We start from the raw sequence: 18323 nt of genomic DNA, 5'->3' as shown, positions 1-18323 counted from the left end.
CGCTCCAAAGATGGACGCTTTTCCGTCGCCCTTCCGTTGGGGTCCTCGGGACAACAGAACGGGGCTGATTTTGAGGAGCCGTCTGCTGATTGGCCAGTGATTCACTACACACCCGAGGCTTATGAGTAACTTGAAGGGATTCCAGCTTTTTTTTTGATATAAATAATTAAAGAATTGAAGTTTGTCACCTGAGATTTTCCATAAAAATATCCTTTAAACACAAAACCTACATGAAGCGCCAGATTGAGATTCTCCAGGGTTCTCGCGGTCTGTACATTGTCTGTGGTGCAGCCTCACTTCCTGGTTGCGGTCTAGTGGCTGCAGGACTGAGCGAGCAGCTCCTGGTGCTGCAGGCCGGCCTCCAGGCTGCGGGCCATGTGTCCGGACGTGTGCTTCATGTGTCGGGCTGCTCGGAGGGCTCTGTTCAGGGAGTCGTCCACCAAGGTCCCTCTGTCCACTGACGGCGAGCGCCTCGTCCTGTGACCTCTGACCCCCGAGGGTGAGTCGGGGGGAGGGGGAGGGGGAGGGGCCACGTAGAGGGGTGACGAGTAGAGCCTGGGGAGAGGAAGAGGTGTGGACTCTCAAGAAATGGTTTGACTTATAACACAATTATGTTTTAGCAGATTGGACAAAGTCAGAGTGTGATATTAATGCTGTGGCAGGTCAACATGTTTTCTTTTGTCTCCCCCTCACGGGACATGAGAACAACCTTCTTCACTTTTTTGGGGGGAGGGGGTCCATTTACACCGTAAATAATAATCCGTAATAACAATCTAACTTGACAGTTCCATTGGTAATGCTCATAGCGTATCGTTCTCTACCTGCACGTGTGTGTGGGCTCGTGACAAAAACAAACAGCAGCACCCACTCGTGGCCTAACACTACACCATTTTCATTGTTTTTGCCATTTCTTTATAAATGGACGTCGTTTTCAAATGTGTGTGAACCTGAAACCTTTCTGAAATAGAAATGCAAAAGTGATTCGTTTTCACTCAAAACGTTGTGTAAAACGGGACCTCGATCGGTATGAGCCAGCTTTTCTCGACAACTCAGAACCAAGTGGGGGATGAAATAAATAAACGAATAAAGAAATTTGAACTGTGCAGAGATGGAACGTTGTAGAAACATTTGTTTTTTTTCCAGTAGATCTCAGACACCACATTCAGGTCGAGATCAACAGAAGCACTGTGATGTTCAACCTGTCAATCAATCTGCCTTTGCAGCGATTGATTCAGGGGAAAGGGGGCGGGGCCGACCCACAGAGGATGTTGTGCGTGTGTGTGTGTGTGTGTGTGTGTGTGTGTGTGTGTGTGTGTGTGTGTGTGTGTGTGTGTGTGTGTGTGTGGACGGAGGAAGCACCTACAGCAGCTGAGGTGGACACGCTGGCTGCCAGTGCAGCGGTGCAGGAGGATTCTCTGGGGATTCGCCGGTCTGGCAGGCGGCCGAGTGCGAGTGTCTGCAGCGGCCTGTGAGAGGCGGAGCAGGTCAGAAGCCCTGTTAACACTTCAGTTAGCGCAGAGCGAGCTCATCATTAAGCTGAACGGACAGTGACTGTACAGGAAGTGCTGAGACGTGTCTCGTCGTGAATTACGAGGCGAGAAGCAGCGTCCCTCTGACCTGGCTCAGCACGTCGCTGCAGTTCAAGGCCTTCACAGTGAGAACAGTGAGAAGAGTGAGAACGCCTCGGCTCTCTGTCGCCACCATCTGGCCAAGGAAGTGCAGACAGGACAGAGAGGAGACGATCAAACACTGAGGCGACTGATGAGGCGAAGACTGTGTTTAATGCTCTTGATTTAACTCGAAAGGGTCAAACGAACTCAAGACAGACTTCTTACGTTCAGATCGTCTGTGATGCGACACACGGTGAGAACGAGGAGCGACTCCACGACTTCTGCTGTCAGAATCATCCGCTGCTTCAGACGTGAGTGCACACGCGACAGGAGGCTGCCCTGCAAAACACACACACACACACACACAAAAGGATAACACCGATTTTCCCTTGAAGCCAACTACACAGTTACATATCATTATTGTTGTATCTCACATGAATGCATAATAAAGTGGTCTGTCGTTTGTTCTGAAAATGCCTGGTCTGCTCGCTGCAGCGTCATTAATGGGTCTTAAACTGTCAGCGGAGTCGTCTGCAGTCACATTAGAACCAGAGGAGGAAGTGGCGTTCTTACGGTGCTGCGTCGTCCTGCTGCTGCTTACAGTCACGTGCGAGCAGCGAGCGTCCGGTGCTGCTGGAGTCTGAGTGGATCTGGACACGTGAGACGTCTGTGGCGTGCGTGAGTGAACCGAGGGCGACTGCAGCTCTGATCTGGACACTAAGAGCAGAGACAGTCAATTGGGGGGGGGGGGGGGGGGGGGGGGGCAGACTCATGAGGCTCACGGCCCTTTCAGCACAAAAAAGTGACAAAGTACACATTACACCGGACGTCGGCTCTTCTGGAGACGTGGTGAAACAAAGTCCAGCAAATGACATTGTGTTGAAAGTGCACACATTTTCAAATCTTAACTTGTTGCTTATGGCAAATTTAGAGTTGTTTTTTTTAATACTTCTCTAAAGCATGTAGGATTTTGGACACGTTAATGGACTCACAGGCTTCATGTTTGTGTGCAGATCTCTTCTTGGCCGTCGGTCTGGGCGCCGACTCATCCACTTCATCCAGCATCCTCGTTCCTCTTCTTCCTGCTCCGACGCAACTTTGCTGCTCCGCAGGCCTGAGCAGTGCGGTGGGAAAGCGGCTCTCGTTAACAACCGAATTGTCATTTGTCCACGGTGGACACGGTGAAGCTGGACGTCACCTGACGCGAGGCGTCGGCAGGCCTGAAGGGTCTGCCAGCGTGGGACTCCTCAGTCCACTCTCCAGCCGCTCCTTCAGTCTGCTGACTTCAGCCTGCAGCGTCTGGATTGCATCGCTAAGATACGGAAACACAGATCCTTTCTCAAATCACAAATCGGCGAGGTTGAGGTGACAACTTTGCAGTTCGCGATAGTCCTGCTCCGTCGCACCAAACGCAACGTTCAACTCAAGGAAATGTCAAACTCAAGCCTCGTCTGGGACACGTGAGCGCTCCAACGCTGCACTGTGGAAACCACACCAAGTCAAGTCCAAACAGAAACTCGGTTTTGTATAAAGTCTGATACAACAGTCCTGCCATGATTTTATCGTCACTGGCTGCAAGGATTTTATTCATTTTGTTCAAGAGGTTATCGTTCTTGAGCCTCAATAAATTACAAATACGTGGTTTAACTAAATCATTAAAGACAAAAGAGAAAAAGACCTTCTTGAGTAAGAAAACAAACTCTAAGGGTCAGTAGAGGTCCCGTCAGAGTTGGGCTCGGGAGTTCTCAGGTTTAAATCCCACATGCCTGACGTGTCACCACTGAGCATGACCCTTGACCCCCATCAGTTCCCTGGAGCGCTGTAATGTGGCTGCACCTCCGCATCCTAGATATAGGATCAGTCAATGTAAAACATCAATTTCCCCAAAGTGGTATGAGTTATAGTACAAGTTGGATGAAATTGAACATTTTCTTGTGAAATGAGCTTTTCACATCATAACGTGACATCTCTGATTCATCTTCAGCTCGTTCAGGGTCTCAGCAGCCGTCTACCTCAGGGTGTCAAACGTTACAGTCCAAGTTCACCTCGAGTGGTAAAATAGTGCCACGATAACCTTGAAATTTGGAATAGAATAGAATAGAATAGAATAGAATAGAATAGAATAGAATTATTATTCCTGGGGAGAGATTGCTTATGGGACAGAAAGCGACAAACTAGAAAAATTAATTCTGTTTGTGTTGTTTGGCTCCATCTATCAGGCTTTTTAACAGTGGACATGACCTTTCATTACAGAATCAATGGCAGAACTGTTGCACTGAGAGTGTGAGTATACACACACAACCTGCAAAAAACAAAACAAAAAAACAACCATGCAGCGCCACACCGTGCAGGAAACACAAGGGGATACCTCCTAATATGCAACCTCACTCAAGAGCAGCCGACTCTGAAATCAAACACATAAAAAAAGGATTCCATGACAAAAGCACTGAGCGTGGTTGAGCTTTACATGACGGACGACAGTAAACCTCAGTGATTGTTACAAGTGATGAATATGGAGCAAATGACATGATGATTTTCCAGGTCAGGTTTCATTCTGGAGCCTCTGCAGGGACACGTGAACTTTGTTTGTTCAGCCATCGTCATGGCAGCTGCTGCTCCAACACACACACACACTCACACACACACACACACACACACGCACACACACTTACATGCAATGGGGCCCTTGAGTAGAGCTCGGTGCTGAGAGAGAATCTCCATGGTGACGGAGTGCAGCCGGAGACGAAGAGGGGCAGGAGGAGGAGGAGGAGGAGGAGCTCAGGTGGAAGGTGTGGACCGAGTCGACGGACTCTGTGTACCGGTCACTCACATCACCTTCAGATCCAGTGTGAGCTGTGGAAGCTGGGAGACAAAACCGTGATGAGGATCGTTACCGTCTCAGTCGACAAACTGGAGACTCACCGTTGACCGCGGTGTGCTGAGTCCAACGCTGCGAAGAGCAGGAGGAAGTTCTCCTGGGCTGCTGGAGGGCGAGGCGGGGGGCCGCGGTGGGCCCCGGAGCTCTGCCGCCATGCGATTTTGAAGGAGTTGATCCGTGTGGACGCCCGGAGTTTCCCGCCAGAGACACTGAAACACTGGTGCAGAGCAGCAGGAGAATCAGACACTTGTGTGTGTTTCAGGTCCTTTACACGGTGCAGTAAATGCATTCAGGGAAAGATAGGGCTCAGGACTCGTCACCTCTCTGCCGCCCTCTGCTGGAGAGGACTCTGAGCTGCAGCGGGAATCACGCGACTGCTTTCTGAGCCGATGAAGCCGCTGTCCGTCTCCGGAGAAACAATCCCATCCTGGTCAACACACAAGCCAGTCGAGTAAATACACAGCATAGACGTAACAGTGTCATTTTAGAATCCATAAAGAAAAGTTGTAATAACCACTCTTGCAATTCTACTGCTGCATTGCCAGTTATGCAATAAGGAAGTTTTCAGTGAAATCAAACACACAAAATACAAAGTACAGTTTGATTTCATTTAATAAAGACAAATGTCAGGAAGGTTTAAGCTATGAGAAGTCATCCTCTCATTCCTTATATTTTGGGGAAATCGGGTCAATGCCTGACTGTAATTCACCCCGACAGTTTCCAACAGGTCTGACCTGGGAGAGCACTCTCTTGCTCCCGTCCTGAGGCTTGGAGCTCCTCCTCTCTGACGCAGCGACGTCTCCCAGGCTGCTCAGACTGCTGCTGTGACACCGGCCCTCCTCCAGCCTCCTCCTCCTCCGGCTCCGGGGGTGAAGCCCAGCGTGGGCTGGTGTGGTGGGCTGGCTGAGGACCGGGCTCTCTGGAGGACTTCTTCTGCGCTGCTTGCTGGTGCTGATGGGAGAGGAGTCATGGTCCGATTGGACTCTCCTGGGAGCCGAAATGAAATATAGCCATGTCTCAGACACAAGCATCGATATGGTAGTGATCTTATGTAGGCCGTGAAGACTAACCTCTGTGAGACCGAGCTCTGGACTTCATTGGTTCCACTTCCTCGTCTCCCATCCTCTTCCTCTTCCTGCTCAACTCCAGGCTGGACGTCTCTTCGTAAAGGGTCGGCGATAGGAACACGCTCCCTCGGGCTGTGCATACAATGTTTGGGAGGTTCCTTGAAGCTTTCCTCACTGGAGAGACAAGAGGAAAAACCTCCAGAGTGACATCCTGAACCCACGTTGGGGGACGTTTCCAACAAAGACCAGCACTTACAGATGAAACGGCACGAGAAAGTCCGGTTCGGCATGTCTGCGTTCACGTTTCAGTGGCTTTTGGTTGGAAGAGTGGAGCGATCCTTCATACTGTGCCTCGTCTTTATCACTCTCTTTGGCGATGGAGTTCAACTCGCCTTGAGCCGCCTCACCAGGACCATCCAGAGAAACCAGTGGACTCTGGAAGAAGATCCAGGATCAAAATACGACTATCATTCTGTGTCTCTGCTTCCCACTGACAGACGAAAAATAAATCAAATGCGCTTGTTAGCACCTGACGATGAGTCGGGGTTCCTCCCCACTCGGAGGAAGATGGGCGGGTGGTCTGACGATGATGATGAGGAGGAGGAGGAGGAGCCTCACAGGCCATCTCCTCCTGCAGCTTCTCTTCCACCTGCTCCTTCAACTCCTCTAAATGCAGCCCACACTGGAAGACCAGGCCCTCCAGCTCGCTGATCGGAGCACAACAAGCCACTCGTCAGTGCAGCGAGGTCCAAAACCTGAAACACCTGGCGCTCAATCGTCCGTCTTACCGTTCCGGGTCAAAGTGGCTCGTCTCGGCTCCTTGCTGCTGCAGGAGTTTGTGCTCGTCTCGTGTCAACAGGTAGCCTTTCTCCAGGAGGTCCAGCCCCTCGGCCAGGTGAGAGAGACTCTGCAGAAAAGAGTCGGCGTTGTCAGGGTGAAAACGATCAGCAATAAGCGAAACAACAAGCTGAACCAGCTTACCTCCGCTTGTTCGTGAGGTTTGAGTTTTCCACTTCTCAGGAGATTCTCAAAAGTCTGCAACTGAGCAAAGAATACAAAAGTGTTCGCGTTGATAACTCTGGTCGTCACCAGCGTCATCATCCTCACTCAGCGGAAGCAGACACCGTCTGCTGGGTTGGCGGAAGTCGGTTACCTGCTGCAGGAACTTGTCGGCCTGACCAAAGAGGATGGCGGTGAGCTGCTGTCCCAGCTGCAGTGGGCTTGTGGTCGAGGAAGAAGAAGAAGAAGAAGAAGAAGAAGAAGAAGAAGAAGCTCCTGATGGACACACAGCGGAGGAAAACTGCTTCTTACTGACACTGACGCTCACACAAGACAGCTTTTCTACATGAGAGGGAACCAATGTTTGCATACAGACACTCCAAGAGAACTCAATTATTGCATGAACACAAAAAACAACTTCTTGGTGAATTTTAAACATCTAAAAATGAGCATGTCACTGTTTCAGCTTGAACGTTTTGAGGTTTTCTGAAAGTCTCCCTGTGATGTTTCTCGCCTGACACTACGGGGGGGGACATCAGTCTCCCAACAGACAGAACAGACGTACCCTGATGACTGCCGTGTTCATTTGGAGGAAGGGCAGCCGAGTGGATGGCGGCTCTACTCGACTGAGGAAACTCCAGCTGGATGAGCTTCAGAGCGTCGTGGCTCACTGCTGACTGCACACAGTGGCCGGCCATCGGAGGGTCGGAGTACAGGTTCACCTGGCGAGAGACGGACAGGTGACATCATCAGGAACAAGCACGCCACATCCTCACAGTTTGATAAACGTGGTCACATTTTGCAATGGACTTTCTTTTCTCCAGCTATATTATAAAACTTGGTAAAAAATAAAAGCAGAAACCCTCTCGGAATAGTTTTCTGTGGCTGTCTTTATAGCGGTTGTGATGTAAGCGTGGCGGGACAAGGTGAGAACAAGGTCAAGAACGCGCCGCTCCTCAAGCACTCTCAGCATTAATGAGAGTAAATGAAGGTCCGTCCAATTGAAGCAGCGAATCAGCACATGAAAGACCACAGACACAATTACTACTTTGACCCAATCATCAAAATAATGCAGCAGGTTTCACATCTCCTTCACCGTGACAACCATGTAAACAAGGAGTTTGTAGTGTATAGGAGATATTTACAACATATTCAACAAAGATTTGAGCAAAATGCAGGTGATGAAAAGGTCGATACAACCGGAAATCACCACAACCTCAACATAAAGCCCAATTGAATGAAAACCTTTTTGGCGCAAAATACAGTGAAATGTACCAAAAAAAACAAAACATGTATGCTGTTGCTGTGTCCACTGCTCTTCGGGAAATTAGTTTAAAATAAATGTCATTTTTTAGTTTTCATTGAAATTTTTGAGCCTTCTGTTTGCCAATTTTAACACACAGGCCTTATGTTTGACACCACAGACTTAATCCTAAACTCAAAATTCGGTGAGTTTAATCAACAAAACCTCATATGTCCTCTATATTTCAGCAAATCCTCTTAATGTGAATGTGTAAAGAGACGTGTAGGTAACGCACATCCGCATACAGAGCATAGTCGCATAACTATATGATCAAGTGACGAGACGACCTGAAGCCAATGACCTAAATATGAAAGATAAATCTGTCTTGTCCTCCTCAATAAATGAAAGCAGGTAAAAATCATGACGTAACACGACGTGAAGAATGGCCTCTGGTAGTTAAATGGGAGGAAAAGCTTCCAGGTGGTTGACTTCCGACAGTGTGTTTCAGTGTGAAGACCACAGCCTGGGCTGGGCTCAACGTGCAGTGGGCGGTGGGGGAGACAGATGGTGCTTCGGTGTTCTGATGGAGGTCGAGGAAGGAGAGGGCGGGCAGCGCCGTGAGCCGATTTTAATTGGCTCTGATCGTAAAGGCGCCGACTACTCTTCAGAGGTGACACTTCAAGCACTCCTCCTCAATCTCCTCCGTTTAATTCTGATCCCACTCGGGTGAGACCTCCTAATCGTTTTGATTCAGACGGGGCGCTCTGCCTGCGGCGTGCCGACACCGTCTGGACCTGAGCCGTTGCTTCTCTCGTCCCGTCAGCGGAGAAATAGTGACGCAGCGGGCGAGGAGGCACACGTTCTCTCGGATTTCGTCACTGCTTTGCTTCTCTGATCAACTTCAACATGAAAGCCACTTTTTGTGCATTTTTGTTTCAGATTAATTTTATGTTTACATGGCAATGTTTTGAAAACGATGTCCGTTTACACGGCAACAGCAGAAACGCTGAAAATGTAAAGTTAGCATGTGAACGACCTGTTATAAACATTTACGGTGGCGAGTAAGTGGACATATATATTATATGGACAGACAACGAATTGGATGCTAATAGGAGTAAATCTCAACCAGTGTTGCCACAGTTACTTTAAAAAAAAACTAATCTGATAACTGATTGCTAGTTATTCCTTTGTAAAGTAACAGTTACTTCACCGATTACTTGTTTTTAAAAATAACTAAGTTAGATTACAAGCTTCTTTTTTAGTTACTTTCAGCAGCGGCCGACAACACCACCCATCGTCTGAACATTAGAAATTACAACTGGTTTTGCCAAAAACTCTGCTGACCCATGTATAAACCATGTTTACACAGATTTAACCTTTGACCTTCATTCTTTCTTGTATTTATATCTGACTCTCGCTTTTGTTATCACATTTTTACTATCACTGGTATTTATTTACCCAGAGATGTAGTTGTAGTCTGTTGTTGCACTATTTCTTAATTATTTGCACTCCCTGCTCTATGTGACTTCATTTCCCCCTCCAGTGGACAAATAAAGTCTTTCATCAATTGATTGATTGATTGATTTAAAAAGAGGGGGTGTATCGCAATGTTAAGGCTTATTGATGACAATGGTTGGTTCCAATTCTTTTCTGTTACCTGAACGCACCATTAGAGCGAGTTGGCCTGTGATTGGCTGAGAGTGGAGAAGGGGGCGGGTCAGGTGAGCATGCTGTGTCTGCATGCACTGCTTATGTCTGTGTCAGTTTGGAGGAGAAGGGAGGAGCTGTCGGTTCTGTTTAATAACAAAGCAGCTTTGCAGACAAGAAACTCGTGTTATCACGACGCTACAATAGTAACAGACAGTGAATTGGATAAGTCACTTTAATCTGATTACTGGTTAGGAAATAGTAACACGTTAGATTACGCGTTACTGAAAAAAGTGGTCATATGAGAGTAATGCGTTACTAATTAAGGCGTCACTGATCTCAACTATAAAACTACCACTATGGAGCATAAAACTAGAATATGGACTAAATATGGAATATTTATCAAGGCCATGGTGAACATGCGGGCCCTGGGCGTCTCCAGACCGTCTGGTTATCGTCTGCTTACATGGTGGTGGAAACCTGGGCATTTAAGAATTCAAGAAGATTTACCTTGAGCGTAGTTTAGAAAACGTTGAGTTTTCAGTAAACGAGCAACAAACAAGTGTTTTCTATTTTCACTTCAAATAGTTGCCGTGAAAAGTTAAAAAAAAAGATTCTATAGTTCTCTTTAATGCCATCAAAACAGCCCAGATTCATCAAACCATGGACAACAAACATCACCTTTGAAGATGCCCTGCGGTGTTACCTAGAGTCAAGTCCTGTGAGTTGAGAGGTGGGGGCTTCTCTCCATCAGAATTGTTTTGAAGGTTTCACACATGCTTGATTGGACTGAGAGTTGGGGAATTAGGAGGCCAAACCATCATTATAAAGTCTTTCTGTAAAGCTTTTCCACTGCCTCCAGCCGTCTGCTCCCTTCACACAGTGCATCCTGCTGCCAGCGGCCCTCGTGGGCCAAGCACAGCTGGCAGGCCAGATGAAGAGGATACCTCCACACTGAACGAGTCAGTACAAGCTGACCAACAGGTCGATTCTCTGGTGCAACTGGCTGTGAACTCACATCCATCTCTTGGGTCACCATGACTTTGTTCCTGGTTCCCCAGGTGTTGGAAATGGGCTACCACTGCATAGTGAACACGCTTCATGAGATTTCTTTTGAAGAGGATCCAACTCAGTCGTCACGGACAGGTCTGTCATAGTCAGTAAGGTCTGCGAGCCGCCTCATTTATTCAGCTTCCAGCGCATTAACTCCAACAATTGGCAGTTGACTCTCCTGTTAATGTATCCCACTGACAGTTGGCGCCATTAGAAGATAATTAGAGTTATTCAACATCACCTGTCAGTGGTTTTAATGTTGTGGCTGATAGGTGAGTAATATGGTTCACTACAAAAAAGCTAGAATTTTACCCTGGTCAAACTATGGCCCACGGACCACATTCGGGAGGTCGTCTAGTTAATCCAGCCAGATGTTGGTCCAGAATGGCCCAAATCAAATCCTCATAATTGTGACTGCATTCATTGGACCTTGTCCTGTAATTCCCAGTGCTCCACCAGGGGGCGCATTAGGTGGCTGCCGACAACAACTTCTGGATATTGGATTTTGTTTCTCCGATGTTCTTATTACTAATCTACCAAACTGAGATCTCCAGAGCACCGGAGTCTCTGCCATCCACTGAGCCGGGGAGAATTGGTCATATTTACAGATAAACAGTCATTTAAACTGAAAAATGAAAAGGTGACTCTGCTGGTCCCGGAATCTATAATTAACTAAAAGATAAAAAAAAAAGAAAAAAAAAGAAAAAGAAAAAAGGAACACAGTATGTGCAGATAAATATATACTAAATAAAGTTGACAAAAATAAATAAAATAAAATATTATATTGAGTCTGTAGTGATACAGTACTTGTTATAAAGTCTATTGTGAGAAACGTGTCTGTAGTTATGTGTTAAACTTTGAATAATATCCTTACATAATTCGGATTATACATTTTTAAAATTACGTTTATTATTATATTTTAAACTTCCTGTGGAGAAAAAGATCAAAGGGCCCAGGCGAGGGCCCTTCCTTTCTTTCTTCTTTCCTTCCTTCCTTCCGTGTGGACAACAATTTCATATCATCCAATATTTAGATTCACGTAATGCCGATATCTAAACTATAATTTGAAGACTTAAAAACGAGATCAATGTGATTCTGCGCCAGCGTTCGCCATCACAGTGATGAATCACTGCTGGAGCTCCAGATGAACTACCTTGGCTTCCAAACGGAGACGATCGATGGTGTTCTCCGCCGCAGCGTATTTGGTCAGCAGTCTGTGGTAGTCTTCCTGAAAGTGGAAAAGAAAACTAAGTGGACGGAGAGGCTCACTTCAATTATAATTATTATTATTGAACAAGAACATTTACAAACTCTAGTGGTGGCTAAACATGCAACTATCCATCACATAGAACCAACCAACAAACAAACAAACAAACAGAAATACAAGGGGAGGAGCAGTCAAAAGGGGGTAAATACATTAATACAGGTAAACAATCACAAACAATAATCTGGGCGTTTTACATTGGAATTGAATGAAAAGAGAAAGGACATATCTTTGCATATTTTTTTGGAAAGGGCACTTGACATTTTTTTTTAGAGATGAAAAAAATTTATAAACTAATTTTTATAAGAGTTGAAGGACTTCTTATTCCTCCATTTATTACAATGTAAAGGATATTTTCTCAACAAGAGAAATACATTAATGATGTTAGATAACGCAGGGTCTGGATGTTTTTTTTGTTTTTAATGGTACAATATGCCAGCGAGGTCTAAATTGTCAACATCAATAATCTTGAGAGAAATCCAAGATTAAAGGATTCATTTGATTCATTATAAAATGAACAGGGATTAAATTCAAAGCCAAATCTTTTTTTTTTTTTGTAAAGTTTACCTTGGTTCAGGTTTTTTTTTTCTTTCGGTTGCTTTTTCTTTTTTTTTTAATTTGAGGTGACTCTGTATTCTGTCCAGAACGATTGGCCTGTATGTGTTCCGTTGGTACCTGGAGCTGCTCGAGCAGCGAGGTGGCCTGCTGGCGGCTCCTGAAGTCCTGAGGCATGGTGGAGACGGCGACACGGCTCGACGGAGCGGGTGCCTCGTCGGCGGCGTTCAGCAGCAGGACCTCTTTCACGATGTCAGCGGGAGACTTGAACACCAGCGGGGCCTCGGGAGCCGGCGAGGTCTTCTTCGAGAGTCGGCTCTTCGGGGGCTTGTAACCGCCTTTGGGGAAATGAACCTTGGCTTCCACCTTGGAGAGGTCCGGCGTGTTGGGAACCAGAGGCCCTTTTCTACATCTGCAAAAATCAAGACCCGGCAAAAGTCAAAGCTAACGTGGCTGGATGAAAAAGACTGAGAACAGTGAAGGGAGTGTGGCTCACCTGTACTGATCAGGTTCATTGGGACTCTTGCCACGCTGCTGTTCGGACTTCACCGACTTCACGGTGTGTAAAGTCTTGACCCGTGAGTCTTCGTGAGAGTATGTTCTCACGTTCCTCGGTGAGGCGGTGAAGGGAGGTGGCTTGCGTCGCCTGTCAGAGTTTTCAGAACTTTTCCCGGGACTTTCACCGTCGTCGCCGTCCCAGTCGAAACCGTCGTGCTCAGAGAGCCGTCCGGCCGGCTGGGGGGGAGCCCTGGACTTGAGCGTGGGCCGGGGGAGGCGGGGGGAGGACCTGAGGCTCTTATGGCTGCTGTGCGAATCGGGAAAACTTTCCAAGAAGCTCATTTCCGGAAACGTCTCGGCGTCTATTCCCGGGGCGGAAGCTAATTCCTCAGCGGTGAAGTGCAGCAGGTGGGACAAGGCGGGTACAGACTGAGACAGCCTGTGTCTGGAGGCGGCGGCGGGCTCCACGTGTGGCAGGACGACGCTGCGCGACCGTGTCAGGCCCGTCCTCGCCGCAGTTTCTGCCACGCCAACCGCTCCAGATGTGCAGGATTGTTCGTGTTTGCAAGTGTCGCTCGTTTGGATCTCTTCCTCCTCATCGCTCACATCCGGCTGCTCAGTCCTCTGCTGCTTCCTTGTCCTCTGCCTCGCATCCTCATCCTCAGTCCATGACCTGAAGCCGGCTTTGACATTATTACCAAGAAGAAACGAGCAGAATGAGGAGCGAGGAAAGTGGCATTTTCATGCTTCTGCTCAATAGCGGAACCAAAAATTGAAAGGAATACATGAAAGGCAAAATCTATACTCTAACGATTCTCATGAGTCATGACAGTCTATATCATACCAGTGTTGTAATCTTTACAACACAAAAAGCAAATAACCTTCTCTTTTCAGACATAAACGACAGAAAATCTCTGTATTTGATCATTCGAACTCAAAAGCAAAGCATTAAGGTCATCTAATCAACCGTTGTATGTTGACTGAGGATTTTATTCCATGTTAAATCTTCAAATAAGCCGATAGCCACTTCTTGGAAACTTGAAATTCCAATTTAAAACTAAACCTGAGACTTCTTATATCAGCTTACTTGACTGGTGTCCAACCTGTCAGTGCAGGAGAAAAGAAAAATAAACACTCCATCTATCCATCCATCCATGGCTGCCAAAAAGAATATGGCTTTCATTTCCTTAAAAATTGTAAAATTCTATTTTCTGCTGAATGCCAAAAATGATAACACGATAGAAAATGGCTCGTTGGCTGGACATCATTTTATACTTATATCAATGGATTCTTGGCTTTTCTCCTCAACACCTGGTCTTGTGCACTGCAATCTACAACTTTCAGAAACTAACGGCGATGCAGATGATCAAAAAAATGGCACACCAGTTATTGAAATTGTTTATGTGATTTTTTTTTTTTATGCAATTTGAGGCAAATCCAAAATGATGTTGGGATTTTGTTTTTAAATATGCAAATTTCACAATGGAATCGAAATAAGGCACCTTTAGCTTTAAAGGTTTCTCATTAGAGATATTTACAATAACTAATAAGGCCATAGGCAAGATCCTTTAACAAATGCAATCGATTGAGAAAAGCTCCTGAAATGTTTGACTTACAGGATGAGGGCTTTGGTTCGTCGCTTGCTGATTTAGTTTGGCTGCAGCTGGTTTCCTGAAGTCTTGTATCCTGCATGCAGCCCCTTGGCGTGAGGGATCCAGGAGGTTCTCCCATCTCCACATCCTCCAGGGCCTCCGATAGTCCTATGATGCCATTCTCGTCCATCTGGCTGGCAAAGTCATCCTCACTCTCCTCCTCCTCCTCCTCCTCTTCTCCCTCCCAGACTTGGTCGGACGTTTCTGTACTGGTGGGTGAGGTGCGGACTGGGGCCGGGGTCCAGAACGGGACCCCTGCTGTGGCGTTACTTCTGGTTTCCATTGAGCTTGTGGCGAACGGTTGGCGTCTCAGCCGGGCACCGGGGCCTTCTGTCGGCTCTCCGGTTCCTCTGCAGGGAGGGGGAACGTCAACGCCATGGTGGAGAGAGGCCACGGGGAACAGGGAGCCTTTAGATGCATTACCTGAGGAAAATAGTAAATGCAGATATCAGTGACAACTGTTCAATATGTCTTTCGTTGTGCTGCGGCTGTTTTTGGATGTCACAATAATGTGTGACCTGGTGGGCTTGCAATGTAAAAAAAAGCTTAAGCAGATACTGGTAAATGATGAAAATTAAACACCGGTAGAGGAATTCAACTCCACCAGAAAGGCAATATTGCAACAAACACAATCTTGCATTGCTGTACATGCAATCCATCGGTTCACCTTCAATCAACAAGTGTGAAAGCGGCGATGCAAACCTCTAGTTTAGCTTTCGCTCTGTCAAAGCCCACTGTACTGCGTACCTGCTTTTTTTTCTTAGTCTTGAGTCGACCAACATGCAGCATCAAATGTTTGAAAGTCGCCAAAAGCCTCAGACCCAATTTACAACATTTCAATAGAAATGGCATGGTTTTTGCTTTTGATTTTCAGAAAGGTTTGCATTTACACTGCAATGTTTTGAAAAGGATGTCTATTTATGTGGCGAATCGTAAAAAAAACAATAACGACCTGTCGATTTCATATAGTGGGTGCAGTTGTTTGTTTTTGTAATGAAACCACACACACATGCTTGCAGACAACAGTGTTGTTGTTAAAGCAGAAACCCAAAACGCATAGAAAGTTTCCATTTTCATTTGAAAACGCCGTCATGTAATCACATATTCACCCAGGTGACCTTCAATTAATTTTTTATTTTTATTTTTTACCACTATGACTGTTCCCCTATAAAGAACCCGCTATCTGCATTGGACCACTGAACACAAAACAATTCAAACTTGTAAAATATATCTTTGCCATCAGAATTAAGCAGGACATAAGTGACTTGTATGAAAAGCTTGCTACTGGGTAGTTTGGCTGGAGACGAGCATGAATGATCAGAAGTTGACGACGTCCCGGCAGGTTTGACTGTCCTGCTAATATCCAAACAGGACAAACTAATGTCGACAGTAAAGGAGCCCGGGGAGTCGTCAGTCAGCCTCTTTATTCACGCCCAGCCGTTCTCTTCTGTAAACCAAACAAATCTACTATGCATATATCGCAGGCAACCAGCTGCATGCGCACACACCCACAGCATCTCTAATCATTGTTTTTTTTTTAAATATCTGCTGTGTGAAGTCTCGACAGAGCAATTAGTCCGATTAAATGACATTTGAAGGAAAGGCGATCGTTTTCAAGAAAAATTCTTTGCGAAGAAATTATAGTGGAAAAACGATCAATTTTGACACGATGTGTTTTTAATAACCGAGATGATTCAAATAAAAATGGCCATGCAGCGCGATTTATGAAAAACAGGCTGAAAGCTGGATCATTTCAAATCCAATGCATCCTCATTGTAGAGGCATTAAGGTCCGTTTGCCTCGCTCAACTTTCACTCAGCTCATTATCATTTTCACTGAGATGCGGCTTCGAGTTTCCTGTAGTGCGTCACGAAGACAGTAACCTGACGGTATCATAATATTGCAGAAACATTGACAGATTATACAGTTCAGTGGCCTAATACAAATAAAACTCACCAAAAATAGCACTGGGAATCAAGTTTCTTTGACATTTCTTGGATTTTTTTTTTTTTTCTCTCCACAAATATCTGAATGCACAAAACAAATGCAACAAAATTATCAAAGATGGATGTTTTGGTGTATTTATTGTTGTGTGGAGGAAAAAGTGGATGGTATCCAAGGGGTGTCGGTCATTCATGGTTTTGGAAGTCCTGCTGTAGTTGACTACAATACGTGGAGTAAAAGAGACGAGGGCACCGTCTAAGAACACTCGGAGCCAATTGTCTGCTGTAAGAAGAATTGTAAGTGAGGTGTGCCAGACTTTGCTCGGCATCGCGTGCTAAATGTTTCCAGGGTGAGCTGAACTCTGAACACCAATGGTAAACATACGTTCATTACCACCCGCTTGAAGGAGGAGAACACCTTGTAATGCAGCTCCTACATTCAGCTCACACGTCTCCGCCACACTTCTGTGCCATACAGGAGCCTCGGGTGTGCGTGGCTGGGATTAAACTGCCAGTTCACAATGTGGAATCTGCCCAGAGCGGCGACGCTCACTATGGCAACTCCACGACAAGCAGTGGAGCTGCAATCATATATCTCTGACAAGTCGGAACGACCCGACAAGCTGTCTGCCGCGAAGCCACCAGAAGGAAGGAATCAAAAGGAAATTCGGAAATTTAACAGAAGGCATTATTGTTTCACGTCTGAAGTACACCCTATGACCCCCTCATAGGGCGTGACTACCCGCTCAAATAGAGAAAGTCCCAAGTCACAAGAAGCTGAGAAGAGAGCTTCACAGAAAGGGGCGGGCCATAAGATCAACGCTCCAAGAACAAAGCTGATCATCAATCATTGTATTGGTGGTTCCTTTTCATGAGAAATATCATGGAGACCTTGGGAACAATAACATAAAGAGTTTGTGAACACATCAAGTCATGCAGTCGGAAAGCAAGAATGACATTTGTAATGCTGAACCCAACGTCTTCAGGACCAACGAGACCAGATGTTGAGCCACGTGAAGGTCGTAATCTTGTATCACGCAGAAATATTGGACGTTTAAAAAAAAAAAAAAAAAAAAAGTACTTACAGCTGTTCTCTAAAAATATCCACACCTTCATTTGGCTTGCTTTCAAAATACATTCCTCCTGTTTATTTAGTGTATTCATGGCCTAGTTTTGGTTGCTCTTTTGTAATCTGAGCAAAATAATTGTGAAATTTCTATTTTTCGCATGAAATATTTTAATTTTCTTTGCGTCAACTAAGTGGTGTGAAATTTGACTGAATCTTGTCTCAGACACGTCGAATCCCACTGTCTGAATGAAAGCATCAATGAAATCTGAACCCCCCCCCCCCCCCCTACTGCACCGAAAGACTGTTTCCAGAAATTCAGAAATGTCCACCAATCAACTGTTTTTTTTTTCTTTACCTCGACTCCAACCTCTCTCCTTTATTGATTGCATGGTTTTGTGGAGGATTCGTCTTCAGCCAACTGAACACAGACGTTTTACAAGCGTCCACATCAAACTCCTCTCACTTAATGATTACCTCCAGTGGAATATGAGTTACCTCTCCAGAGTCCTGGTGAAATTCTCATTAGGAAAAGTGCTCACCACAGCCCTTTGCTTCTTTCATCAATATCCCAGATTACCACAAGTAGATTATCTCCCACAAACAATCCTCACACACATCCCTCTGCTGCATGTTTTTTTTTTGTGGTTTTTTTGCACAGACACACTCATGATCCAACCGGACAACTGCTGTGTGTGTCTGGGAAACAAACATGGGGCTCAGTGTGTTGGACTAACAGACGCTCGTCTTGTTTGGCCCTTTCATACACTAATTAGGAGCGATTCTGCGTGCCGGCTGCCGCGGCAGCCTCACTCCGCATTAAAACAAGACCGTGAGGGGCGAGGGCG

General features: G+C 46.0%; 1 protein-coding gene across 1 annotated transcript; it reads right to left on the bottom strand.

Annotated features, from left to right (window-relative positions):
- Positions 1 to 311: 311 nt before the first annotated feature.
- akna (AT-hook transcription factor) lies at positions 312 to 14749 on the bottom strand (the record flags this gene model as incomplete). Its single annotated transcript, XM_080510290.1, has 20 exons — positions 312 to 555; positions 1364 to 1466; positions 1618 to 1704; positions 1836 to 1949; positions 2184 to 2327; positions 2603 to 2724; positions 2809 to 2922; positions 4505 to 4705; positions 4809 to 4915; positions 5223 to 5340; positions 5902 to 5990; positions 6085 to 6262; positions 6344 to 6462; positions 6537 to 6596; positions 6709 to 6791; positions 7120 to 7276; positions 11651 to 11725; positions 12437 to 12728; positions 12813 to 13243; positions 14552 to 14749. The coding sequence occupies 20 exons, from the start codon at positions 14747 to 14749 to the stop codon at positions 312 to 314; spliced, it is 3036 nt and encodes a 1011-aa protein (XP_080366416.1).
- Positions 14750 to 18323: the final 3574 nt, after the last annotated feature.

Source organism: Blennius ocellaris (assembly GCF_963422515.1).
Source record: "Blennius ocellaris genome assembly, chromosome: 15".
NCBI classification, from domain to species: domain Eukaryota; kingdom Metazoa; phylum Chordata; class Actinopteri; order Blenniiformes; family Blenniidae; genus Blennius; species Blennius ocellaris.
This window is presented reverse-complemented; position numbering and strand designations above follow the sequence as displayed.